Here is a 27,030-nt window from a genome sequence, read left to right on the forward strand (position 1 = left end):
CTTGTCCTCTGCCTGGTTCTCTTGGGAGGGCAGAGATAAGCCTCAGTGACTGCCAGGAGCCCTGCCCTCACGGGCACTCTCTCTGCCCCTGAGGCCCCTTCCTGTCCCACAGCAGCAGCAGCAGCTACCGACCCCACACTCTCCCGAGACCACTCTCTTCCTGCCCTCTCCTCTTGACCTTCAGAGGTGGGACCTGGAGGTGAAAGGGCTTCGGGCCTCTTTCCTGCTGCTTGGTGCCCGTGGAGTCATGTGGCCACCAGTGACAGACACGGGGCAGGGCCTGCACAGCTTTGAGAAAAGAACGTTCGGTCATTTCACTCCTTTTGAAAACAGAACTTGGATGTTAGCCCTACCCGGTCTTCCTAGAAGGTCAAGGTGAACTCGGCACCCATTCTGTGGCCACATTGGGAGTGGCACTCAGGGCTGAGCTGCCAGAAGCAGAAAACCCAACTCAAGCTGGTTTACGCCATAATGGGGGTGGGGGGGGGGTGATTATTTTACTTCTGTTCGTGTCAGTGGAAGTTCAGGGTCAGGAGCACACTAGGAGAGTGCTGACCCAGAGGCTGGATGATGCTGTCAAGGCCCAGCCCCTCCCTGGGGGTCTCAGCTGTCTGAAGATGGGTCCCAGTGCTCTGCCTGGTACTAAGCAGCTGCCTATATGAGGTCCTTGTGGCTGCCGTGACAGATTTCCAGAAACACAGAATGTATGACCTCCATGTTCTGTAGGTCAGAAGCCCAAAAACAAGGTTTCTGTGGCCGATCTGAGGCTTTAAAAAAATTTTTTTTAACATTTATTTATTTTTGAGACAGAGAGAGACAGAGCATGAACAGGGGAGGGTCAGAGAGAGGGAGACACAGAATCCGAAGCAGGCTCCAGGCTCTGAGCTGTCAGCCCAGAGCCTGACGCGGGGCTCGAACTCACGGACCGTGAGATCATGACCTGAGCCGAAGTCGGCCGCTTAACCGACTGAGCCACCCAGGCGCCCCTGGAGGCTTTAGAAATGAATCTGCCTTGTCCTGTCCCCACTTTTAGAGGCCACTTGAGTTCCTTGGCTCAGGGCTGCTGCTTATGTCAAAGCCAGCAGCTTAGCATCTTCAGAGCCCTCCCTTCCTGTGTCTGTCACCTCTGCTTCCATCGTCACATCTCTCTGGCCCTCCTGCCTCCCTCTTGTAAGGACATGTGTGGTTACACTGCTCCCCTCCATTATTCCCGGATAATCTCCCCATCTCCATCAACATTCTTTACGTAATCACATCTGCAAAGTTCTTTTTGCCATGTCCGTCGACAGCCACAGGTTCCAGGGTTAGGGCCTGGATTCTTTGGGGCCATAATTCTCCGTACCTCCTCACTGACATTCAGTGGGAAGGCAATACATGCACCCAGCAGCCCAAATAACCCTTGTGAGATTGACCCAAGTTGTCTCCTTAGGTCATACCTCACCATGAACATGGGGCAGCAGGAAAGATTCCAATGAAAGAAGAACCAGATGGATACCACCATCTGGCCCTGAGAAGACTCTAGAAATGACCCTGCTGGAAGGGACATTGACCACTGCCACTGCTGACCAGAGTAGCCAGCAGATGTGTGTAGACACCAAGTCCCATGTAATAACGTGGGCTTCACAAGTCCTGCGGGTCCACGGAGCACAAGTGCCTGCAGGGCAGAGGACACCACCAAGCTGCCACATACCTGCTCAGAAGCTACCAGATGCCTTTAGCTCACACTGCCCACTTCTCCCCAAGTATCTAGTTCAATTATCTAGTGAGTGGGAATTTTCTCCACTCACAGATATTTCATAACAAGAAAAAAACGAGTGCTGGATTTAGAAATACATTCTCAGGGCGCCTGGGTGACTCAGTCAGTTAATCCCACTTCAGCTCAGGTCATGATCTTGCAGTTCATGAGTTCGAGCCCTGTGTCAGGCTCTGTGCTGAGGGTTCAGAGCCTGGAGCCCATTTAGGATTCTGTGTCTCCCTCTCTCTGCCCCTCCCTGGTTCACACCTTGTCTCTCTCTTTCAAAAATAAATAAACATTAAAAAAAGGAATACATCCTCTAAAGGGCAGGGGACATGCAAGCAACAGGCAGATGAAGCCTCACACCAAAAACAAAAAACAAAAACAACAAAAAAAGATTACTTCCAGAAGCAGAAGAAAATCTCAAAATCACATGTAATCTGGACTATACATAAACCATAATTTATTAATCCATCTTAACAACTGCTCATTGAACACTGACTGTGTTAGGTGTTCGCCTAACAGGTGTTTCCACCTGCTGAGGAAAGGTGAACAAAAGAGACAAGAGTCTGCCCTTGTAGAACTTGGCAGATGACAGAATAAGAAAACATCTAGCATATTAGATGGTGGCAACTGTTGTAGAAAAAAGCCAGGAAAGGGAATAGTAAGTTTGAGTGAGACTGCAGTTGTAAACAGCGGTCAGAAAAAGCAAGTCTGAGAAGGTGACATCCCAGAAAAGATCTGAAGGCTGTAAAGCTACCAAGGATGCCACTGGGGGTACAAGGGCTCAGAGGTGACACTTGAGGACATTTTTTTTTAATTAGCAGTAAATGCCTCTCACCACTCCGTTTCAACAACATATTGGAAGTACAGCTGACTTCCAGGTTAGGGGCAAAATCTCTGCACAGTCAAACATCTGTGCATAACTTTTGACGCCCCCAAAATTTAACTACTTACAGCCTACTGTTGATGGGAAGCCTTACCGATAACATAGCCAATTGACACATGTATTTTAAATATGTGTATTATATATTGTATTCTTGAAATAAGCTAGAAAAAAATGTTACTAAGAGAATCATAAAGAAGAGAAAATACAGCACAGAACTGTATTTTTTAAAAAATCCACCAATAAGTGGACCTGCACAGCACAAACCCATGTTGTTCAAGGGTCAACTGTACTAGCTAATGCAATAAGACAAGAAAAAGAAATAAAAAGTATACATATGGGAAATAAAAGGGTTACGTACATGAATGGCTTTGTTTGCTGATGATCATCTATGTAGAAAATCTAAAAGAATCAGCAAAAAAAAGAAAAAAAACCAAAAAGAAAAAAACCCTCCTGGAATTAATAAGCAATTATAGCAATGTTGCAGGATATAATAAGGTTAATACACAAAAGTCAATTGTTTTCCTATACACCAGCAACGAACAATTGGAATTTGAAATTTAAAACACAATACCATTCACATTAATACCAAAAAAATTAGTTACTTCAGTATAAATCTAACAAAGTAGGCACAAGATCTATATGAGGAAAACTACAAAACTGTAATGAACAAAATCAAAGAAAAATCAAATAAATGAAGAAATATCCGTGTTCATGAATAGGAGGACTCAATATTACCATGATGTCTGTTCTTTCCCAACTTGATCTGTAGATTCAATGCAATCCCACTTAAAATCATAGCAGGTTATTCTGTGGATATCAACAATTGATTCTAAAGTTTATATGAAGAGGCAAATGGCCCAGAATGGCCAACATAACACTGAAGGAGAAGAACAAACTTCGGTGGATGCCACCTGACTGAAAAGCTAGTGATCAAGACTGTGACGTTGATGGAAAGTAGACAAATAGGTGAATGGAACAGAACGGAGAGCTCAGAAACAGACCCACATAAACACGGTCCTTGACAAAGGAACAAAGACCGTTTCTTCAACGACATTGCTGGGCCAGCTGGACGTCCACGTGCAACAGACACAGACCTTAAACCTTCGCAAAGGTTAACTCGAAATGGATCCTAGACCTTAATGTAAAACACGAATCTATAAAACCCTTAGAAGATAACATAGGAGAAAACCTGGATGACCTGGGGCATGATGATGACTTTTAAGACATGACACGAAAGGCATGGTCCATGAGAGTAGTAATTGGTAAGCAGGACTTGATGAACTTCCGTGAAAGACAGTATCGAGAGAATGAGAAGACAAGTCACAGCCAGGGAGAAAATACTTGCAAAAGACACATCTGATAAAGGACTGTTATCCAAAATATGGAAAGAACTCTTCAGACTCAATAATAACAAAATAAACAACAAAACAAAACATTTTTAAAATGTCTTTTTGTTGTTGTTTGTTTAATTATTTTTGAGGCAGAGAGAGACAGAGCGTGAGTGTGGGAGGGGCAAGGAGAGAGGGAGACACAGAATCTGAAGCAGGCTCCAGGCTCCGAGCTGTCAGCACAGAGCCCGATTCGGGGCTTGAACCCACGAACGGTGAGATCATGACCTGGGCCGAAACCAGACGCTTAACCAACTGAGCCACCCGGGTGCCCCCAAAACAAAACATTTTTAACTAAACGGTAAAAAGTGGTCCAGAGACCTTAACAGGCGCTTCACCAAAGAAGATACACGGATGGCAAGTGATCACACGAATGGCCACTGTGTGTCCTGCGTCATCAGGAAATGAAAATTAAAACGACGAGATCCCTCCACACGCCTGTTAGAATGGCCAAAATCTGGAACACCGACGGCAAACGCTGATGAGGACATTGGGCACCAGGAACTCTGTCACTGCTGGTGGGAATGCACACTGGTGTGGCCACCCTGCAAGACACTTGCCAGTGTCTTACACAGCTGAAAAGACCAGTGGTTATCAGGGGTTGTAAGGGTGGGGGAAGGGATGACTAGGCCGAGGGTTTTAGGGCAGCGAAACCACTCTGGCTGACACAATGATGGGCACATGTCGTCACGTGTTTGTCCAAGCCCACAGAGTATACACCACCAGTGTGGACTGTGGACTTTGGCGCTAATGATGTGTCCATGTAGGCTTGTGAATTGTAACGAAGGTATCACTCTGGGGGGGCATGCTGGGAAAGGGGGGAGTCTATGCATGGGGGGGCGGGGAAATCTCCGTACCTTGCTCTTAATTTTGCTGTGAACCTAAAACTGCTCTAAAAAATTCAGTCTTCTTTAAAAATCAATGATAAAAACCAGGGACACAGAAGACAAGTCCAAGAAAAGTGCACAAAATGAAATGGAAAAGAACAGAGCTAAAAGCGATTTCTGAGAAGACAAGAGAAGAAAAGTATGTGAGTGATGTAGCAGGAGAAAACTTTTCTGAAATAAATACATGCTAGGATCAAAAGTTTGAACCAACTGATGCCAGAAATTTAGCCAATGCACAGGCACAGGAGGTCAGCGGGCTTCAGAGGTGAAGATCCCGGAGAACATGGGCCCGGGTCGGGGCGGGTCGGGGAGGGGCAGGTCAGCGCTGGTTTCTCCTGCGGGGCAGGAGAGCTCCCGGGGAAAGCTGCACACATCTGGGTCACACCTGCCTTCCCCAGAACAGCCCCAGGTGCCTAGAAGAGTTCAGGACACATCTGACCAACACACAAGGGAACGGACGGACGGACGGACAGATGCCGGGGAACAGCCGGGTGGATGGGTGTGTAGATGCAAAGTGCCACCCCGCTCCCTGGGCCACCTGGCGCCCGTATCCTTCACCTACCTTCCACGCCAAAGGCGCAAGGCAAGAGGTGGGGGCACAGAGGATGCCAGGTCCCAAACGTCCCAACCAGGGTCCCCGGGAATTAGACGCAGAGGCCACCCTGCCCACAGGGCCGGGGGGTTGGCGGCCATCGCGCTAACCCAGGTGGGCTCTGTGGACGAAGCGGGCGCAGGCTGCATTTGGCGGGGTCCCAGCCCGTGGAACGTTGGAAGCTTTGCGAGCATGGGCACAGGCTCACAGACAGGAAGCCTGGGAGGCTGCGCCGGGGGGCGGGGGGGGGGGGGGGGGGGCTGGAGCGGGAAGGAAACGAGACGCGAGCCTTGGCCCTCCCGCTGCCAGTGAGCTGCTGCGCCCTCCCCTCCAGCCGTCAGCTCCCGCCAGGTTCGCCGATCCACCCCCACCCTTGCGGGCTGTGTGGTCCCAGGCAATCCGCTTAACCGCTCTGTGCGCCAGCGCCCACATTTTTGTCGATATTCTTTTGCCGCAAACTTTCCCCATCTTCTGCTCCCTAATAACCACCACTCCACACCCCGCTCCCGATGGTGGGGTAGGGCTGGGGTGCCCTCTGGGCCCCTCCTCCAGTTCCAGGTCACTGAAGCCAGCACTGGGGGGTCCTCCTTCCACCCCCTCCCTCCACTCTGGCACTGAGCCCTGGAGGCCTCCCCATCCCTTGCCCCCTGATTTTTGTCCCCCGCTCCTCTTCCAGAGGTTTTTCCAACAGCCGCCTGGGGGTCCCCACCTCCAGTCGACCACCTGGCACATCCTCTATGCCCAGTGCAATGGAGGAGTATAAATGCTAAGTCACCCCACTCAAGCTGCCACAGCCTTTCCTTCGAACTCCCCAGAGCAGAGTCCAGGCTCCCCCAGGAGCTGCCCACCTCCCAAGTGAGAGCCTAACTTACTCCCCCGTGGAGGCCCCAGGCCTCAGGTTCTCAACACTGATGATGCACCATAGCCATCTGGAGGGTTAGACGCGGGTTCCCAGGCCCTGCTCCACAAACGGCCCTATCTGTTTTCTAAGCTCCCTAGATGGATCTTCCATTTGCCACAAACCCACCTCCTCCAGGAAGCCTACCATCAAGCCTAGGCTTGAATCTTCGTTGCACTACAGGGCAAGGGGAACTCTGAGGAGGACAGAGCAGAAGGCCGGTTGCAGAGGCCAGATGTGGCTCCCAGCCTGGGCTTCAGAGTGCTGGTAACAGGTCTGGGCCACAGCCAGCCCCCTGGCCCTGCGGTGGTTACAGCGCCCAGAATCCCAGACTTCCTAGGAACGCTGGGCCACAGAGGTAAGAGGTCCACGGTGGGGGAGGGGTCCACATATCCTCAGGGATGCTCAGCACAGCTTTGGGGCAGTGGGAGCCAGCCGTGCCACCCCAGCAAAGCCCCCTCCGCTCCTCTGCAGCCCCGGCTGACCCGGCTTACCCCTGGGGCTACCCCACAAGCCCTTTGAACCCCTACCTGCAGCCTCGAGGCTGGTTCCCCAGGCAGGGCCCCAGGTGGGCCCAGGTAGACCCCAGATGGAGGGCGGGCCCCAGGCCCGTGCCAGGCGTGTGCCTTCAGGTGAGCTCAGCGCCGCACAAACTTGTCTCCCAGGATTTTTCCACACAAAACACGTCTCCCAGGGAAGCAACCGGTCTGATGAGCTAGGCGTGCGGGCGTTCCCACCCCGCCCTCCTGGTGCCCCCACAGTCCCGTCCTGCAGTGAGAGGCCGCCCCAGACGGACGCGCTGGGCCTGGGATGGAGTCCAGGACCCCTCTGCCTGTAGCAGTGGCCTCCGGGTTGAGCCATGGAGCCTGCAGGATCCAGACCCCCAGCACGGTAGGTCTCCCACCCAAGCGCCCACCTCAGCCCGGCAGTCCCACCCCAGGCTTCACCTTGACCTTTCCGAGGACCCTCCCCTCCCCTTTGAGCCTGTCCCCACCCTGCCCCTTCCTCTCCAGCACTGACCTCACCCCTAGGCCTGCCTTCTGACCCTGACCTCCCTCCTCACCCCCAGGCCCCCATCCACCATCCCCACCTGGGGCTACATCCCCTGAAAAGACTGATTGCAGATTAAGGCAGTTGTCTTCAGGGGCCAGGGTAAGGGACTCCCATGGGAGAGAGGAGGCTGTTAGGGTGGGCCCCACAGTGACTCCTCAAGGGGGCCCCAGGAGGTACCTGAAGCCACTCAACCCCTCCACCCCTCCAGCCCTGCCCAGCTCACCCCTTGCCCCTACTCCATCCACCAAGGGCCTATCCTAGATTCACTCCAGGCCTACCCAGGAGGCCTTGCAGCATGCTGGTCCAGCTGGATGGGAGCACCCCAGGGAGACTTTCTGGGGGCAAACCCTGATAGGCCCGGGCCCCCCTCCCCACCCCTGATGCCGACCCCTCCTAATCACTGTTCTGCCAGACTCCTGGGTTCTTCCTCCGCTGACACAGCCTCTGCTCCTGCACCCCCAGCCTGGACGGGGTGGGGGGGGGGGGGCGCGGAGGGGGGGGCTCTGAGTCAATGCCTTGTGGCAGTCCTGCCTACCCTGCCCCATCAGAGCTCTGTTGAGCTGAGCCCTGACTCACAGGTAGGGAATGGCCTTCTGCCTCACAGCCTGGGGGGCAGAAGCCAGGGAGGGGTGAGAGAGAGGGCCAAGCCAGCCCTTTGGAGGCCTCTGCAGAAGTTGGGGAGATGGGGGCAACTTCTGGGGTCTACAGGACAGAGATCCAGAGGGTCACAAGACTAGGGTGTGGGCCAAGTCTATCTGTATGCTTCTGGGGTCTCCTGGGCACCAAAGATCAAGGTCCATGGGGCCCTCTTCTACCCGAAAGCTCCCCCACCCCAAGCCCTTTGTCCTCAGTCCTCACCCTTAGCATCGACCCCTGACTCCTAATAGTGACCCAGGATGCTGACCCCTGCCTGGCTCAGGGCCCCCAGTCACCCAGGGAGGGAAGATCCCTCCCTTCAGACTCCTGGAGGTGGCTGGCCGTAGGTTCCCCAGTGACCTAACCTGGCCCTTCCCTGACACTCAGGACAGTGGGGCCTGATTGTCCCGCCCCTGCCCCAAAGGCCCCACTGTGGCCGGGGAACCCAGATGGGCCCGGACCCTGCCGCCCCGTCCCGGAACAGGCGGAAGGAACGGGGAGGCCAGGCCGGGACGTGGGGCCTGTTCTTCCGCCCAAATTCCACCTTAAGCTGGTGGTGGCCCCTCCCTCTCACCTGGCCCAGGTGTCCCCGCCCCCAGCCAAGCTCAGGGCTGGGCAGGCGTCTGTCTCCAGGCTGGCTCTTGGGCGAGGCCAGTGGGGAGGGGACTTCGGGGACGGGACGGTGAAGACTGCTCAGGCCGAGGAGGCCCGGCGGCCCAGGCCGGGCGCACACCCAGCCCCGCACGCCTGCCGCCATGCAGGACGGTAACTTCCTGCTGTCGGCCCTGCAGCCCGAGGCCGGCGTGTGCTCCCTGGCGCTGCCCTCCGACCTGCAGCTGGACCGCCGGGGCGCAGAGGGGCCCGACGCTGAGCGGCTGCGGGCGGCCCGCGTCCAGGAGCAGGTCTGCGCCCGCCTCCTGCAGCTGGGCCGGCAGGCTCGGCACAACGGGGCGGCGGAGCCCGAGGGCGCCACCGAGGTGGCCAGAGGTAAGCGGGCGCCTGCAGGGTGGGTGCCGGGCAGCGGGAACGGCAGTGGGCAGAGGTGGCCTCGGTGGGTGTGGCGGTACGAGGGCCAGAGGCCGGGGTAGAGCCGGCATGGGGTTCAGCGCCCTGACTCACCGAGGCCTCGCACTGAGTCACCCGCCCCGCCCGCCAGGTGTGGGAGAAGGCATGGGTGCGGCCTCCCACCAGCCGGCAGGGACCCCCGAGCTCGGGCCCCGCCGCCCCTTCCGCCCCGAGCGCCGCCGTCGGCACGTGGCAGGCCACCCGGGCCTGCCTCTGTCGGCAAAACGGGACCGGGCACACGTCCGGTCCCACGTAACACAGGCTCGCACGCGGCCTCGGGCGCGCAGACATACACGTCAGTCCCACTAAGACACAAACACCCTGAGACACAGACACCCAGACTCCAGCGTCCCTCCCCACCACCCTCCAGGCCCCAAGGGAATAAGCAGACAGAAACGTGAGGGGGCGGGTCTGGGAAGCCTGGACCGGAGCCACCTGCCTGTCTGGACCGGGGTCTCCCTGTGGAATTGCGGCGGGGTGGGGGTGGGGGGCCCGCAGGAGTGACCCAGATATTATTCCCGAGAACATCAGGTGGGGGAGTGCCCCCTCGGTGCGGGCAGACCGCCCTGTGTCGGAACCCCGGCTCTACCAGCGTGTGTGTGAGTTCGAGAGCAAATGCGTGAGTGTGCATGCATGTGTGTGTGGATGTGTGTGTGTGCATGTGGGCGCATGCCTGTTAAAGGATCCCACAAACACAGTGAGTTCAGAGCAGTTGTTCTAGAAATGCCATTTCCTCCCTGGCCAGACTGCAGCAACAGGGATCAAGGTTAGATAGTAAGGTGAACTTCCCAGGATGTCAGGAGCCAGGACACCAGTTCCACAGTGGTTCACGTGACCTTTAGAGGGCCCTTTCCCAGGACAGGTCTCCAGATGCTGGCCAGACACGGGGGGAGAGGGTCAGCCAGCATAGGGGCCTGCCAGAGCAGCCTGGATTCCTGGGTCCTCTCCTCCCTGGGCCTCAGCCTTGCTGGTGGCTAAGTAGTTGGGTGCCCAGGGGTCATGGGGTGGAGGAGGGAGCAGGGAAGGGTTAATTACCACCCTGGCTACCCTGCCAATTAGGGGGAGGATTATAATTTGGGGGTGGGAGTAAGGTCCCCAGGCTGGGGGTGTGTCCCCCCAGGCTGAGCCTCACTAGCGTCAAAGGGTTAATAGCCCCTGCCCAGAAGCCTCATTAACCAGGGCGGGTCTGGGGAATGTACTGGGAGGGGAGCCCCCCAGACCTAGTTGGAAGAGGCCGGGGGAGGGGCTGAGGCCCCCTCCCTTCACTCACATCATGAGTCCTTTCAGCCACTCACCCTGCCTAGGCTCTCTGGGGACATGTGACTCTTCTCCCCCAAGATATGGCCCTAGCAGGGACCCTGGCAGAGGCTGATCCCCTCCGGGCACCTCCTCCCTGTCCAGAGACGCCGGAGCCACCTCACCCCAGTCCGTCCCCCTGCTCTGCCTTGGTCTGACCTTCACCCAACCGTCCTCAGTGTTTCCAGCTCATGCACCTGTTGTCTATCAAACCAGCCATCCATCTGTCCATCCACCCCTCCTTCCAACGGTCCGACCAGCCCTCCCTCCTCCTCCTCTGCCATCTCTCCACCCTTCACCCACCCCCCCTGTCTGTCCACTCACCACAGAGTCGGGCTGGCGCCAGCAGCCTCAGTTTCTGTGTGGCTGGATGGGGCGGGCGTGGCTTTTCCAGGTGGGACAGGGAACTGTGTGTCCTTGGCGAGTGTGGCATCACTCCCGTGTGGCCACAGCAAAGGACGGGCTCACAGAGGTCAGTGTGGCTTCCTGGAGGAGGGGGTCAGGTGTGTGTCCTGGCAGGGACTAGAGAGTTGATGGAGTCCCGGCACACTTCCCAGGCAGCCAGGGGGTCGGGGGTGGGGGGTGGGGGGGGGGTGAGCGTGCCCATCCCCCAGCACAGCTGGAGGGGCAGGGGGCTGTGGGAGAGGTCCGAACAGGGTTGACCCACAAGCGGAGGAGACCCATGAGGCATCTGGCCCAGCCAGGCCACCACTGTCCCTGTCGGCAGGCACATCCCGCGGTCACTACCACACCCTGCAGTCTGGCTTCAGCTCGCGCTCTCAGAGCCTCGGTGGGGACAACGTCTCTGTGAGTACACTCTCTCCAGCCTCAGGAGAGGCTCGTGGGGGAGGCTCTGGGGGAAGCTGGGAGCTGCAGGGTCAGGGAGAGGGGCTGGTGCCAGGTGAGCCCCCAGCACCCACTCGCTGCTCTCCTCCCTACCCCGCAGACCTTCCGGCCCGTTGCCAAGCCTGCCTACAGCCCGGCCTCCTGGTCCTCCCGCTCAGCTGTGGATCTGAGCTCTAGTCGGAGGCTGAGCTCTGCCCACAACGGGGGCAGCGCCTTTGGGGTCGCGGGGTACGGGGGAGCCCAGCCTGCCGCACCCATGCCTACCCGGCCCATGTCCTTCCACGAGCGTGGGGGGGCGGGGAGCCGGGTGGACTACGACACGTTGTCCCTGCGCTCGCTGAGGCTAGGGGCCGGGGGCCTGGATGACCGCTACAGCGTGGTATCCGAGCAGCTGGAGCCCCCAGCTGCCTCCGCCTACAGGGCCTTTGGCTACGAGCGCCAGGCCAGCTCCGGCCGGTCAGGGGGCTTGGACTGGCCGGGAGCCGCTGAGGGGCCGCCCAGCCGGACCATCCGTGCGCCGGCCATGCGGACCCTGCAGCGATTCCAGAGCGGCCACCGCAGCCGAGGCGTGGCCGGGGTGGCCCCAGGGGGTGTCCCGGAGCCTGTGGCCCGAGCACCGTCTGTGCGCAGCCTCAGCCTGAGCCTGGCCGACTCCAGCCACCTGCCGGATGTGCGTGGCCTGGACAGCTACGGTGGCCACCGCACCCTGCAGAGGCTCAGCAGCGGGTGAGCTGGGCCTGGCTTGGGGAGGGGACTTCTGCCACGGCCCTGGCCCGGCCCCGGGGTCAGCCTGACCCCTCCCGGCCCCCGTCCCTGCAGATTTGACGACATCGACCTGCCCTCAGCAGTCAAGTACCTCATGGCCTCAGACCCCAACCTGCAGGTGCTGGGAGCAGCCTACATCCAGCACAAGTGCTATAGCGACGCGGCAGCCAAGAAGCAGGTGACCGACCGCCCCCGCTGGTGCCACCTGTGGCCCACTGGTCCGTGAACACCCCTGCCTACCACCCTCGGTGATCCTCCCACTTGTCATTAATCTCCGGTCCCTAACCACCCCTCAACGGTCCCCACGCTGACTGGGCAGGCAGACCCCCCTTTGGCCCAGAGCCTCCCCGGCAGACGAGGGGCAGGAGGAAGTGATGTGCATACGTACAAGTACAGCTGCGTGCCTCTGCACACACCTGCGCACACCTACACGCATCTGCACACATCTAAAGACACCTGCGCACCCCTGCACACGCCTGACACGCCTGCGTACACCTGCACGTCTCCGTCACCAGCACACGCCCTCCCGTACTTGCACCCGTCTGCACACGCCTGTGCGCACGTTGCTCACACCCGCGTGCCTGTGCGTGCAGGCCCGCAGCCTTCAGGCTGTGCCCAGGCTGGTGAAGCTCTTCAACCACGCCAACCAGGAGGTGCAACGCCACGCCACGGGCGCCATGCGCAACCTCATCTACGACAACGCGGACAACAAGCTGGCCCTGGTGGAGGAGAACGGCATCTTCGAGCTGCTGCGCACGCTGCGTGAGCATGACGACGAGCTGCGCAAGAACGTCACAGGTGCCCTGCCAGCCCACGCCAGCCCTCTCCTTCCCTCCCTCCGTTCTCTGTTCCTCTGTCCCCGCCACTTCCATTGGTCCCGACTGTTCTTGTGCCATATGTGTGCAGCTAGCCTCCAGCCCCCAGGCCCCGTGTCCCCAAGCATTGTCTCTCGGCTGTGTCACAGCCCCGTGACCTGTAGGTTGTATGCAGGCTCTCCCCATGGGGCTCTCGAGCGAGGCTCCAAACGCCAGGAGGGGCCCTGGGAGAGGTTGGGGTCCTCATCCCCACCCTCCCTGGAGGGGCTGGAGGGGACCAGTGGGCGACTGCTGACCATGGCCACGGCCCCGCCTGCCCCAGGGATCCTGTGGAACCTGTCCTCCAGCGACCATCTGAAGGATCGCCTGGCCAGGGACACACTGGAACAGCTCACCGACCTGGTGCTGAGCCCCCTCTCGGGGGCCGGAGGACCACCCCTCATCCAGCAGAATGCCTCTGAGGCTGAAATCTTCTATAATGCCACGGGCTTCCTCAGGTGCGCCGGGGCGGGGGGCAGCAGAGAGAGAGGCTAAGACGGTGGCCGTGGGGAAAGAACGGGGTGCCTGGAAGGGGGCAGGGGAGGCCTGGAGAAGGGGCACTTGAGTCCCAGGTCTGAATGGCAGGGTGGGGCTGGCCAGGGCGGCAGGCAGAAGCAGACCGGCCACGCAAGGTACGGGTGCTGGCACGGAAGTGGGACAGGCAGCTGGTCCCAGGCAGAGCGGTGATATGTCAGGTGGCAGCAGGCCCTGGGGTCCACAGGCTCCCCTCCACTCTGGACACTTGGCGGGAGGGGGGGATGGGCATGCAGAGGGGCTGCAGGGGCCAGGGGGCGGGGCCCAGCTCAGGGCAAGGAGGTGACTGGGGCTCAAGGGCTCGGCCCTTGGGACTGGTTCCCACTGGGGGGGTCCCCGGTCTGCCTCCGTCCGCAGGAACCTCAGCTCAGCTTCCCAGGCCACTCGCCAGAAGATGCGTGAGTGCCACGGGCTGGTGGATGCCCTGGTCACCTACATCAACCACGCCCTGGACGTGGGCAAGTGTGAGGACAAGGTGAGGGGCGGCCACTGCCGAAAGGTCCTGGGGGGTTCTGGCCCACGCTGACCACGGTCCGCCCCCTGCAGAGTGTGGAGAACGCCGTGTGCGTGCTGAGGAACCTGTCCTACCGCCTGTACGATGAGATGCCGCCCTCCGCCCTGCAGCGGCTCGAGGGCCGGGGCCGCAGGGACACGGCTGGGGCGCCACCCGGCGAGGTGGTGGGCTGCTTCACGCCGCAGAGCCGGCGGCTTCGAGAGGTGGGCGCGGGCCTGGGCAGCTGGGAGCAGGGCCCCCGGCCCGAACCCAGCTGACCCTCCACACCTCCCACCCAGCTGCCCCTCACGGCTGATGCACTGACCTTCGCCGAGGTGTCTAAGGACCCCAAGGGTCTTGAGTGGCTGTGGAGCCCCCAGATCGTGGGGCTGTACAACCGGCTGCTGCAGCGCTGTGAACTCAACCCACACACGACCGAGGCAGCCGCGGGAGCACTGCAGAACATCACTGCGGGCGACCGCAGGGTGAGGACCCACGTGTGGCCTTGCACTGGGGACACGAAGGGTGAATGAGGAGGGTGCAGGAGCTTTCCAGTTTAGTCTGTTGGAGCGGGATGAACACAGCCAGGTGAATGAGCCAAAACCCAAGACGGAGGGGACAGGACGTGCCGCCAGGGGTGCGAGAGGCAGGGGACACTGGAGGGGAGAGGACGCTGCCAGGGGTGCGAGAGGCAGGGGACACTGGAGGGGACAGGACACGCAGCCAGGGATGCGAGAGGCAGGGGACACCGGAGGGGACAGGACACGCAGCCAGGGATGCGAGAGGCAGGGGACACCGGAGGGGACAGGACGCTGCCAGGAGTGCGAGAGGCAGGGGACACTGGAGGGGACAGGACACGCAGCCAGGGATGCGAGAGGCAGGGGACACCGGAGGGGACAGGACACACAGCCAGGGATGCGAGAGGCAGGGGACACCGGAGGGGACAGGACGCTGCCAGGAGTGCGAGAGGCAGGGGACACTGGAGGGGACAGGACACGCAGCCAGGGATGCGAGAGGCAGGGGACACCGGAGGGGACAGGACACGCAGCCAGGGATGCGAGAGGCAGGGGACACCGGAGGGGACAGGACGCTGCCAGGAGTGCGAGAGGCAGGGGACACTGGAGGGGACAGGACACGCAGCCAGGGATGCGAGAGGCAGGGGACACTGGAGGGGACAGGACACACAGCCAGGGGTGTGAGAGGCAGGGGACACCGGAGGGGACAGGACGTGCCGCCAGGGGTGTGAGACGCAGGGGACACAGGAGGGGACAGGACACGCAGCCAGGGGTGCGAGAGGCAGGGGACACCGGAGGGGACAGGACACACAGCCAGGGATGCGAGAGGCAGGGGACACCGGAGGGGACAGGACGTGCCGCCAGGGGTGTGAGACGCAGGGGACACAGGAGGGGACAGGACACGCAGCCAGGGGTGCGGGAGGCAGGGGACACCGAGGAGACAGGACGCTGCCAGGGGTGCGAGAGGCAGGGGACACCGGAGGGGACAGGACACACAGCCAGGGATGCGAGAGGCAGGGGACACCGGAGGGGACAGGACACGCAGCCAGGGATGCGAGAGGCAGGGGACACCGGAGGGGACAGGACACACAGCCAGGGGTGCGAGAGGCAGGGGACACCGGAGGGGACAGGACACGCAGCCAGGGGTGCGAGAGGCAGGGGACACCGGAGGGGACAGGACACGCAGCCAGGGGTGCGGGAGGCAGGGGACAGGAGGGGCAGCCAGGAGTGTGAGGCCAGTGTCCCAGACGGGACAGGCCCCCAGGATCCCTGAGGGTTTAGGGAGAGGCGTGAGCTGAGAAGGGGCTGACCCAAGTCACACGTGATGAGGCTCCTGGCTGGGCTGTGAGGGCAGAAGCAGAAAGAACAGAGCAGGTGAGAGACGGTGGGGTCCAGTCCTGCCTCAGGGTTTTGGGGAGGGAGAGGGACAGGGACAGAGAAGAGCCCCAACCCGCGGCGCTCACCAGCTCCTCTCCTACCCGCAGTGGGCGGGCGTGCTGAGCCGCCTGGCTCTAGAGCAGGAGCGCGTCCTGAACCCACTGCTCGACCGGGTTCGGACCGCTGACCACCACCAGCTCCGCTCGCTGACTGGCCTCATCCGAAACCTGTCTCGGAATGCCAGAAACAAGGACGAGATGTGTGAGTCCGGCCACCCCGCAGCCCGGGCTCTGCCCTCACCGTGCCTAGCTGGGCTCACCCCCGAGTTTCTTTCCTGCTGCCCGTTTGGGCGAGCCCCTGGCAAGCTAGAGCTGAGCGGATAGATGGGGGGTGCGGAACGGGGGGTGGGCAGGCGGCCAGGAGTGGAGGCTGCCTTCCTGACCTCCCCACCTCCCGGCCTCCCGGCAGCCACCAAGGTGGTGAGTCACCTGATCGAGAAGCTGCCGGGCAGCGTGGGCGAGAAGTGTCCCCCCGCCGACGTGCTGGTCAACATCATAGCCGTGCTCAACAACCTGGTGGTGGCCAGTCCCGTCGCTGCCCGAGACTTGCTCTATTTTGACGGGCTCCGAAAGCTGGTCTTCATCAAGAAGAAGCGGGACAGGTGAGGCCCCTCCAGCACCCTCCCTCGCGGCCTAGCCTGTCCTCCTGCTGACCCCTGCCCTTCCCACCCCACCCCAGCCCCGACAGTGAGAAGTCCTCCCGAGCAGCCTCCAGCCTCCTGGCCAACCTGTGGCAATACAGCAAGCTCCACCGAGACTTCCGGGCGGTATGTTCTGGCGACCCAGGGCAGGCAGGGCCGGCCCCGGGGGCGGGACATCGGGTGGCAGGGAACAGACCTGGCAACTCACGTGGAACAGGAGACTCGGGAAGTGGGGAACATGAGAAAGGAGACCAGAGACCCAGGGAGGAGTGGGGCATGGGGACCACAGGGCCCGCGGGCAGGAACCCTGACTCTGGGCCCCCCTGTCCACTGCAGAAAGGCTATCGAAAGGAGGACTTCCTGGGCCCATAGGTGAGGCCTTCCTGGAGGAGGATGCAACGTCGCCTAGCCTCCAAGGGATAGGCTCAGCTCTGCGCTGCTCGCTGGCCAGCCTGGCGGAGAAGGCTGATGGCCCGGGGCCTCTCACGGGAGCCCCGTGTGCCACTTTGCAGGGGCCCAGGCACCAGGGAGGGCATGGGGGCGCTGTTCTAGGGATTTGGCTTCTATAGGGCAGGGGTAGGGCAGGGCTTGAGGCTGCTCGGTGTGTGGGGTGGTGACCGGGTCATTGGGCAGAGGTGGTGAACTGTCAATGCTGGGAATAAAGATAGCTATGGACACAGCCCTGCGAGTTTCTTCGGCTGGCTCGACCTGGGGGTCCAAGCCAGGGACTCAGCAGCGTCCCTGAGCATAGCCGCGCCTGCCCCTGATGATACTCACCCCGAGTCACTCAGATGCTTCTCCAGGTCAGAATGCCCAGGACCAGGACAAGAGTATCCAGTGGGGAGAGAACTGGAGGGACCAGGGCAGACAGCAGAGGCAGCCCAGGGGCCAACCGAGGCACAAACGCAGCAGTGTTGGGGACCGTGTGTGCAGAGGGGTGGCCACTCCTGGGAGAGTTGTGACCTCCCCTGGCTGAGGTGCTGCCCTGCTGGGCCGTCCACACCCAACACTTGTCTCTGCCCTGCCTCGCTGGACCTGGGGGTGTCCTGACCAGGGACTTGCACCGTCTGACTGAGCCCTGGGAACCCATCTCACCAAACCAGGACATTTGGTGGCGAAGCTCCCTCCCACTCACATTTTTACAACAAAAGGCTTCTTCTGCAAAGCTCAGAACCTGCAGACTCTAAGGGGCCTGCCCCTCCTCCAGGACCTGTGTGGATCAGAGCGGGGCTGGGGACCGTCACGCCCCCAAACAGAGAGACCCAAGGAGGCTACTGTTAAGAGATGTGTCTGAGCTGGCTCAGGATGGAGGCTGGAGAGAGGGCGGGACTGCGTGGACAGCCAGACCTGTGACTGGGTGGCCGTGGGGATGAGGAAGGGGAGGGGCTGAGGGCCGTGGAGACCCTGAGATGGACGTGCCCCTTCCTGCCCCGGGAGAGGAGAGGCTGAGGCTCAGGCAGGATCTAAAAGGACTTTATTTTCTGGCACAAGGAGGCACACTAGAGTCCCCCCACTTCCCTCAAGGTCTCATGGCTGGTAGTCCTGCTGAGAGGAGAAAAACCCCACCCCACCCTGCACCCAGCTGTCCTTGGTGATCCTGACGCTCCGGCGGGTGCAGGCTACACGTCATCCTCGGACACCAGGCAGTAGAAGTCCGTGCGGGCACTGTAGTTGCGGGAGCCGAGGTCCGAGACATCCACCTCGCTGCCCCGGCCCTCTCCGAGGGCGACCCCACTGGCATGGGGTGGAGCTAATGGCTCCCCAAAGATAGGCCCTCGGACACCTGGGAAGAGGGTACCACCGGGCCTGAGGCTGGGCTGTCCACAGCCTGACTTCTGCTAGGACCCACGAATGAGGGTCACTCCCTGCTCACCCTCCTGCATAGTGGCATCTGAGGTCCTGGAGGTTCCCAGGCAGGCCTCGGGTCCGCGTGCCTCCGGGAAAGAGGCAGTGAGGGTGTGCTGGGGGTCAAGCCCACCTATGGGCTGCAGGGAGGAAGTCCCCGCCACCTGGACCCCTTTCTGGGCTCCTCAGCCCCGTGCACCCCCTCCGCCCCAGGCCAAGCTTCTCAGGGTCGGGGTGGGACCAGGTGGGCATACCCAGGTCCCCCTCGGGGTCGGGGTCCAGCTCCAGGTGCAGGGTGCGACCCTCGGGTGGGTGGCCTTGCACGATCAGCATGGGGTCCTTGTCACCCTGCAGCCGGGTCTGGGGGTCTCCCTCCATGGCTCTGTGCCGCACCTTCCGTGGCAGTGCCAGCTGCAGCTCTTTCCAAAACTCTGAAGAAGGCGCCTGGGGGCCAGGACTGGGCTGTTAGCCTGGTCGCCTTGGCCCCAAAGGGCACACCTGGAGGCATGCGTTCACCCGGCTCCAGGGGCCTCAAAAGAGGCCCCTCTTCTGGGCAGCAGCCCACAGAACCCTCACCCCCACGGGGTCCCATCCACAAGTCCCCACACCACAGAGCTGCCCACGGAGGAGCCCCTCCTTGGCGCCCGGTACCACCACCCCCATTAGGGCGCCCCTCCCCTCGCCCCTCTCCGCACCACGGAGCCGGGCTTCCAGAGCAGCAGGGTCACCAGGTGGCGGTGCTGGCGCAGCAGGCGGAGCGCGGGGTGCACGGGGTCGCGCTTCTGGCCCTCGAAGGTGATGAATATGGGCCTGCGCGTGAGCTCCAGTAGCCGGCACAAGCCCTCCCTGCGCGGGCGGGACCGTCAGGGAGGGGACGAGGCGGGGGCCCACCCCACCCTGCGCGGGACCCACCGGAAGCTGTGGCTGCACCAGGCCCGGCCCAGGAATGCTTCCGACAGCACCACGATGAGACGTCGACAGCGGCTCAGGTTCACCAGGAGATCGGCCGAGGGCTCTGCGAAAACCAGGCGTCGGCGGGGCCGAGGAAGGGCGGGGCCCGGAGGGAGATGGGGCGGGGCCCCGGGGGGCGGGCCCGGGCCCAGAACGGGGCGGGGCCACAGAGAGCCGGCCCCGTCTCGGACGGGGGCGGGGCCCGGAGATGGGGCGGGGCCACGGAGGGCGGGCCCGGTCCCGGGACGAGGGTGGTACCATGGGGGGGCGGTCCTGAGCCCAGAATGGGGCGGGGCCGCGTAGGGCGGGCCCGGTCCCGGAACGGGGGCGGTACTATGGGAGGGCGGGGCCCGGGCCCAGAACGGGGCGGGGCCATGGGAGGGCGGGCAAGGTCTCCGGACTGGAGCGAGGCCACCAGGCTGGGCCCGCGGTACCCGCGCGTGGCAGGAGGTCGCGGTCATCCAGGAAGAGCTTGTAGCCCCGACGCCGCTCTAGCTGTGGCTTCAGGATGAAGTTCACGAACTTCCGGTCCTCGGGGCTGTCGCTGTAGGAGACGTAGGCGTCGTAGAGTTTCCCGTCTGCGGACGGCAAAGGGTCAGCGCCCAGCTTTCCAGGCCCGGGCCCGCTACCCTGGCCGCCGCCCCCGCCCATTCCGGGTCCTCTAACCCCTCCCCACGAGCTTGGGGGGACCAGGCATGCCTACCTGGCAGATCCCACCTGGCAGATCCCGCACGCACGCCCGCAACGCCGCCTCCAGCTCTGGATGCTGGCCGCCTATCTGGCTTCTGCCGACCCCAGCCCTCTGCCCTCTTTCCTGGACTGCGTGCTCAAGAGCCCCTGAGGGACCTCCAGGGTCCCCCCTCCACACTTACCGGGGCAACCCGCCCACCCAAAACTGAGCCTAGGGAGGTCTCATAGCTGATTCATTCTCTTCGTCCATCCTGGCCCCACGCACCGTTCATCTCCAGCTCCCCGTAGGCGTCTTGGTACCAGAGCAGCACATTCAGTCGACACTTCACATAGAGCAGGGCCGCCAGGAGCAGGGCCAGCAGGACCAGGAGTGAGGCCAGCACTGCGGCCAGGTGGCCAGCTGGGCCTGGGACAGAGCTGCAGTCTGAACCGCTGCCACCCCCACCCGGCATTTTCCAAGCCTCAAGGCTCCCCAGCCCCCCCCCCCCCCCACCGCCAGGCCTCCCACCTTCCACCCAGTGTACTCCCACTTACCAGCTCTCCAAAGAGTGAAGGAGGAGGAGCTGACATTCCGGATGGAGCAGGTGAAGACCCCATAGTCCTCAGCACTGGTCAGGTTGACCCCCAGAACACTGGACACAAGCACCTCTGATGAGTTGGCCTTGATCCTGGGGAGACCAGGCCCAACCCTCTTACCTGGGGCCTGAGAGCATCAGTGGATGTCCCTGGATCCCACCTGTCGGACTCACCCACGGAGGATGCAGGTGTGGGCTTCCTGAGTAGCCCTTGAGCCAAAAGCTAAGAGAAGGGGCCAAAACCTGGTGGGGGTGTGGATCTGTCTGGGGCAGTCACGTGATCTTGGGTCTGGGTTTTGGGGGGTCAGTGCCTAATTCAGGCCATAGGACTGTGCTAGCACCGTTGGCCCTGGGCTGTCTACAAGGGGCTATCTGTCCCCTGCAGTCACTGACCCTTGGTCTGTGTCAGAAGTGGCACTCTGCCCATGTCCAGGTGGTTATAGACCAGGGTATAGGTGGCCACGGGTATAACCAGGGTAGTCACCTGACCCTGAACACCCCAGTCTCTTACCGGGGGTCTTCATGGAGGCCACAGTGGCTTCCATTGCCCAGCGGCAGCCCATCTTTCAGCCACTGGACTGAGGGCAGGGGACAGTGGGGCCCAGAGACCACCCAGGCCGTGCAGTTCAGGGAGACCGCACTGCCCAGGGCAGGCTCCAGGGCCTGGTTTCCAGACGGGGAGAGGAAGTTGGGGGCCGTGTCACAGACACCTGCAGAGAGAGGACCCAGTGATTAGCCATGCCTGGAATGCTGGGCTCCCACCAACCACAGATGGTCTGTGGGCCAGGAAGAAAACAAGACGGTCAGTGCCATGGGATGCTTGGTGGCCTCACCATGTCCATGCACAGGTCCCACAGGGGACAGGGCCTGGCAGGGTCTTGGGTGTTCTGCCTGCCTTCGATGTGGCTGCTCTGTCCTCAGAGGACATTGGAAGGCAGGGGCCAGAGTCATAGCTGAGCTGACCCACCCCAGCTCAGGGGGCCCACCTGACTGCCCATCCACCCGGGACATGAGCCCAGCTCCCACACTTTCTGTGTGCGCCTGTTGCCGGCAACTGCGACTCCCGCCCAGGTGAACGGCCAGGCACTGCACCCCTCCCCCGGCCCCTCTGCTGGGGGAGCTACGACAAATGTGAACACTAGGGGCTTGGGGGGGCACAGGTGCTGAGCGTGCCACTCCTTCCACCTGGGATGGCAGCATGGGATTCCAGGACCTTCCTCTGTTGGCCACGAGCAAGCTTTCCCACCTCCCTGAGACCTACGCTTTCTGATCTTTAAATCAGGGCGAAGAGTCCCAGGGGACGTGAGAGGAGACCACCGTCATCTCGGTGGTGTGGTCTCTCGGTAGCCCACACGTACCCATCCTGCCCCCAGGGGCCCCCCACTAGCTGCCATTTCCAGTGTCTCTCGGCTTTACTGACTTCCACGACCATAGTCTAGAGGCTTTGGGAAGGAGAAGGCGCAGGGCCTGCCCTAACTGTGGGGTCAGGACCTTGGGCTACGTGGGAGGGGTGAGTAGAGGCCTTTGTACCCCTGGCCGGAGGCCAGACAACATCACAGCACGGAGCCAGCCCAAGGGACAGGGGGTGGGAGTGGGGTCCGTGCCTGTCCCTCTCTGACCCGTCTACCTGCCATGGTCTGGCCGGGGCCTTCTCGGGGCAGGCTGGGCACTGGTGCCACCCCCCCGGCTCCTCAGGGCTCCTTGGCTGAGCAGACTGGTCCCCCGGGGCTCTCTGTCTCTGTGGCCGGTCAGTCAGGACACCAGGAGGGGTCAGAGGCTGCTGCCATCCCAAAGGAGAAAGTTAAACAAGAACAGGATGAGTTAACATGTAACCTCGCACCAGTTGCCTGGAGGGTGCCGGGCACACCAGCACAGCATCATGTGTGGCACCTCATGCTGGAGTGGGCACGGCCCAGGGGGCTCGGGGAGCCCTCAGACTTACCTTCGCCTGCTCCGGTGTCACCGCGATGGCTCAGGGAGGGCCCCCTGGCACCCCTCATAGGGTGGCACGTGGCTGTGTCCCCACCATTCCCCGGGATAGGGACGCCACAGACAAGGAGGACTGGGGTGCAGACCTCGCTTCACCCAGGCCCTGAGCGCCGAGGGTCACATGCAACCTGCCTGCCACCACGGGGTGGGTGTGGGCTGCTGGACTCGGAGCCATACTCCCAGCCGTAGCGTTTTGTCCTGGACATGTCCCGTGTGCACGCGTGTGTGGGGACAGGGCACCTGAGCTGAGCCAGGCCACAGTCCTCAAGGCAGGAGGGAGGGGGCCTGGCTGGACTGAGTCTGCTCCGGAAGGCCTCGTGGGTCCCCCCTCCTTCCGGGTCCCACACCCGTGTCCCCCCCCCCCCCGCCCCGTTTGTCATGTCCAAAACCAAAGACCTTTGTCCGCATTGTCTAGTTCTCCAAGGGAGGCCCCCACCCCACCACGGGTGACCCTCCTCTCCTCTGTGGGGCTGGGACCATCCGAACCCAGACTGGGAGCAGCTGCAGGTACCTCCTGACACAAAAAGCCCTAGGGCGACGTGGGCTGAAAGGAGGGGCCAAACCCCCAGCGCAGGAGCCAGAGGCCGGGGGCCACCTCCTCGAAGCCCCAGCTGATGCAACAGGTATTTACTGAGACCTCACTCCACTCCTGCCTAGGGCTGTCCTCCCCACGCCTAGGGCCCCAAGTCTCTCAGCCTCCCCTGCATTCCTTCTGCGTGGGTGATGCCACCGTGGGCCTGGCCCAGCCTCCACACCCCCAGGAGCCCTGGGCTCGGCTGGCTCAATTTCCTCGGGGATTGCTGGAGCATCAGGCGGGGAACTGGTGAGGAGGTTCCTTCCCGAAGCCCTCTGGTGGGGGGCAGTCTCGGGAAGGTCCTTGAAGCAGAACCAGTCCACTGGGAGACTGTGGGAGACGGGGCAGCGCACACCCCCTCCCCGGGGTCCCCAGCTGGGCGGGTCCCAGGGAAACTCCTGCAGTAACACTTTCACCTTTCAAACTCGCAAGGTCTTTTCCCCCCGGGGAGGCAGTCTCCCGCCCTCCTGGAAGGTCAGGCCAAACTGCACAACCTCCCCCTGCGCACCCTCCCCTGCACAGTCTGTTTTGCACACCACGTGCACACACAGCCCCCTCCCCATGCACACCTGCACTACATGCACCCCCCCCCCACCCCGCACCTCCAGCACTCTTGTGGCCACACACACGGCACACACGTACTTGCAACGGCTCCCACAGGGCGCGTGGCCTCGAGCATCTGTACAAACCCCACACCACCCGCTGCATCTCACACCTGCCCTTGCCACCCATGGCGCGCACACAGCCTCCCGTCGCCCCCTGCTCTTACAGGCACACACAGGCTACACGTGCTGCGGGGCCTCCCCTCGGCCGGGCCCGACTCTGAGGACCGGCCTCAGGTCAGAATGGTGTCCGAGGGCAGGGACACAGGCCCAGGCGGAGCGGCAGGGCTGTCGGGGGAGCACACGAAGTCACCTGGTTCCGGCTCTCTCCTCCTGGGGGGGGATGGCGGTCGTCGAGGTCATTGACGCTTGCTTGGGAGCAAACTGTGTGCTCAGCTGGGCCCCGGGTCCGGCCCGCAGCACCGCGGCCCCAGAGCACATCGCCAAGCACAGTGAGGACCTGCCTTTTGTTTGTGTGTGTGTGTTAATCAGAACTTTCCCTGCAGCTTCCTGGCTTTACAGTCACATCCTCTCCTGACCCCAAACCCCACCCAGGCAGGCGCGCAGTTGGTGGTTCTCGCCCCTGCCCCGCCTGCTCTACTTCTTCCTGTTCGCTCCGGAGTCAAGCGGCTCCTTCCTCCGGGGCCCACCCCAGCCCACCGAGGCAGTGTACTTCCCGAGGCCAAGCCTGGGCGATGGAGAGGAGGCTGCGGAGAGGCCGGGGCCCCGGGTGACGTGAGGGGGTCCTAGGGAGACCCCCCCAGTCAGGGTCGTCCCGCACACAGTCGCATAGGGTCACCGCTTCCCAGACACAGCCTACAGAGTGACGCTCAGGGTGGCGAGAGCCTCCAATGTGCATCTGGCCTGTGACCTGCTGGGGTGAGGGGAGTCCTGTGGATATTCCTGCCAGTAATGGGGCCTTGAGCAGAGCTTTTGGGCTCCCTCCCGGTCCACTTCCCCCGTACAGTGCCCAGGCAGGGGCTGTGGTATCACATGGACCTTAGTTTCAGGCCGGGACGGGAAGGCAGTCCCCCCTTTTCCAGATAAGGAAACAAGAAAAGGCCTCAATAGAGGTTCCTGGGCTCTGAGCCCAGCTGTGGGGGGGGGGGGGGGGGGGGGAGGCGAGGCAGCTGGCATCCCCTTTTGTCACTTTCCCTCCCAGACTGACGTGGGACTCAGGGCCCAGAAATCGGTGGCTGGCATCACTACCCATAGAAACCGGGCGAGGGTCCCCTTCAGGCCCTGTCCCTGCTTTTACCTACCCGGAGCAGAGGCCCACCAGTGGGCCACCCTCAGTACTGGCTTTCATTTGTCCTTGCTCTGACCCTGCCCCAGCCCTGCTCACCCCCACCCCCACCCCATGGCTGGCAAGACCCTCAGCTGATGGTGCATCTAGGGCTCAGGGTCCCACAGAACTACCGGAAGACCTGCCCGCACCCTCTCCCCACCGAGCGGCAGCTTCCTGGATGGGCGCGGGTATTGCTACCAGCCCCTCCTGGAAGGTGCCTCAATGGGCCTGACGCCCAGAGGCGGATGGCGTAAGCACCCGGCATACAGTCGTCAGTGACCGGCCTAGGGGTACCCAGGGAGGACACAGAGAGCCCCAAGCAGCCTTGCTGCCTCTCCAAGTTCCTGCCAGACTTCCTGTTGCTCAGTGTGTGTCCCCGGTGCCACCATCTCACAGCCATGACGGCCCCCCCCTTCTTCCTCTAAACTACACCCTCCTCCCCAGGCTCACGCTCCAAGGTGAGCGCCCACAAGCCCCCGTCACCTCAGGCACCATCAAGAACCGCCCCTCCCCTCCCCTCCCCCCACCCCACCCCCACCCCCATCCCCAGGGGTTCCTAGAAAGCTCCGGGTCTTCTGCTTGTGCTCTGGCCCCCTCGGCGGCGCAGGAGACGGCGGGGGAAGGGGGGGCTATGGGGGGGGGGCGGCGATCCCACCCCTGCGCCGTCTGGTTTGCTGCTTAGGACCCCACGGTCTCGTTACATCTTCCGCTCAGCGGGCCTGCAACCCTCTGTGCGCCACGCGTTTGCTGCGCCCCCCGACGTGTCTCCCGCAGGACAGAACTGCACACAAGGTCTCGGCCCCGCAGGCGAGGAGCTCTGTCCCGCTCCCCCGGGCCACACGCCCCGTTCTCCTCCGCTATACACCCCACCTCCGGCGCTCCGCCTTAGTCAGGGGCGATCCGGATTTAGCAGTCCCCCACCCTCTAGGCGCGGTGAGCACGCGGGTCGGGGTCGGGCACAGAGGGCGGGGACGCGGGTATCGCGATGGGAACGCGCACCGAGAGCCGAGGGCGGACTGGGGCGCGCACGAGGGGGCCGTGGATGGCGGGTCGGGCGCGCACGGCGGTGGCGCGGAGGGCGCGCAGGCCTAGCACGGCAGGTGGGGGCCACACACGGACGGCGGGAGCGCGCGCGTGACGGTAGCTCCGCCCGGCGACCAGCGCCGCGCACGGCCCCAGCCGGCTCCTCGGTACGCCCCGGGGGCCCTGGGAGGCCTCGCGCCTGGGATCCGAGCGGCGGGCGGCGGCGAGGGTCCCCGCGCGCCTCCGCGTCCCACCTCCCTCCCCTGGGCAAAGGTCACGAGGAAGCCACTGCCCACGTCGGGCGGAGCGGGAAACGTGGCCCTTGCGGTTCCCCTCCCCCCCCAACACCCCCCCCCCCCCCCCCGCTCCGCCGCCAGGCCCACGGGGCCGGGACGCCGACAAACTCAGGCTTCCGGGCGACGGGGACAGCCGGCCCGACTCCGAGCCACTTCCTGCGGGACCGCGCCCGCCACGGCCCAGAGGCTCTTCGGGACAAGGGGCCCCCAAGCTCCGAGCCATTCCGGCTCCCAGGAGCCGGCGACCGCAACTCACCTCCGTGGGTCTGAGCCACTCACCTGCTGCCAAGACCTGGGGATCGCGCCGACCGCGGGGGCGGGGCAGCTCACCTGAGCCAGGTGCGCAGCGGCGACGATCCCGGCGGCGGCGGCAGGTGCAGCCCCGCCCAGCAGCCAGGGCCTGAGGGCGGACCCGAGAGTCCCCGTTTTGCGCCCAAGTCCGGCGCTTAAGACCGTCCTGCTCTCAGGCGCCGGGAAGCCTCGGAACTGCAGCCACGCAGCCTGGGGGCAGAGGGCGAACCGGCCCAACCAGCCGGCAGAGTCTTGGACCTGGGGGACTCCTCAGAGCTTCCACTGTCCCCCGGGGCACCGTTCTGGTTCTGCCCCTCCTCCCCAGCTCTTCCTCCGGGAAGCCTGCCCCTGACCCTCCCGCGCAGGGACGGTAGGATCTCAAC

The 27,030-nt window shown here is 62.4% G+C and overlaps 2 protein-coding genes across 9 annotated transcripts; one reads left to right on the forward strand and one right to left on the reverse strand.

Moving 5' to 3' along the window:
- Positions 1–7,148: 7,148 nt before the first annotated feature.
- Positions 7,149–17,202, forward strand: PKP3 (plakophilin 3). Its single transcript, XM_019437612.2, has 14 exons — positions 7,149–7,280; positions 8,870–9,065; positions 11,167–11,246; positions 11,386–12,011; positions 12,105–12,228; positions 12,644–12,848; positions 13,188–13,362; positions 13,796–13,913; positions 13,985–14,155; positions 14,231–14,416; positions 15,931–16,084; positions 16,292–16,484; positions 16,562–16,649; positions 16,860–17,202. The coding sequence occupies exons 1-14, from the start codon at positions 7,200–7,202 to the stop codon at positions 16,893–16,895; spliced, it is 2,433 nt and encodes an 810-aa protein (XP_019293157.2). The 5' UTR covers positions 7,149–7,199; the 3' UTR covers positions 16,896–17,202.
- Positions 17,203–17,980: 778 nt separating this feature from the next.
- On the reverse strand, positions 17,981–26,879 carry SIGIRR (single Ig and TIR domain containing). Of its 8 annotated transcripts, none has more exons than XM_019437622.2 (10): positions 26,687–26,879; positions 22,212–22,361; positions 21,096–21,294; positions 20,544–20,677; positions 20,275–20,415; positions 19,754–19,897; positions 19,281–19,383; positions 19,064–19,214; positions 18,623–18,812; positions 17,981–18,306 (listed from the first exon to the last, which is right to left on the reverse strand). In XM_019437622.2, the coding sequence occupies exons 2-10, from the start codon at positions 22,216–22,218 to the stop codon at positions 18,143–18,145; spliced, it is 1,233 nt and encodes a 410-aa protein (XP_019293167.2). In that variant the 5' UTR covers positions 22,219–22,361; positions 26,687–26,879; the 3' UTR covers positions 17,981–18,142. The 8 variants fall into 8 exon arrangements, 7 of the variants coding, with proteins under 7 accessions (XP_019293167.2, XP_019293166.2, XP_019293164.2 ...); XM_019437621.2 differs by having other exon boundaries at positions 22,212–22,364; XM_019437619.2 differs by having other exon boundaries at positions 26,636–26,879.
- Positions 26,880–27,030: the final 151 nt, after the last annotated feature.

This window comes from Panthera pardus, unplaced genomic scaffold (assembly GCF_024362965.1).
Source record: "Panthera pardus isolate Hobbes unplaced genomic scaffold, ASM2436296v1 HiC_scaffold_12, whole genome shotgun sequence".
Taxonomy (NCBI): Eukaryota; Metazoa; Chordata; class Mammalia; order Carnivora; family Felidae; genus Panthera; species Panthera pardus.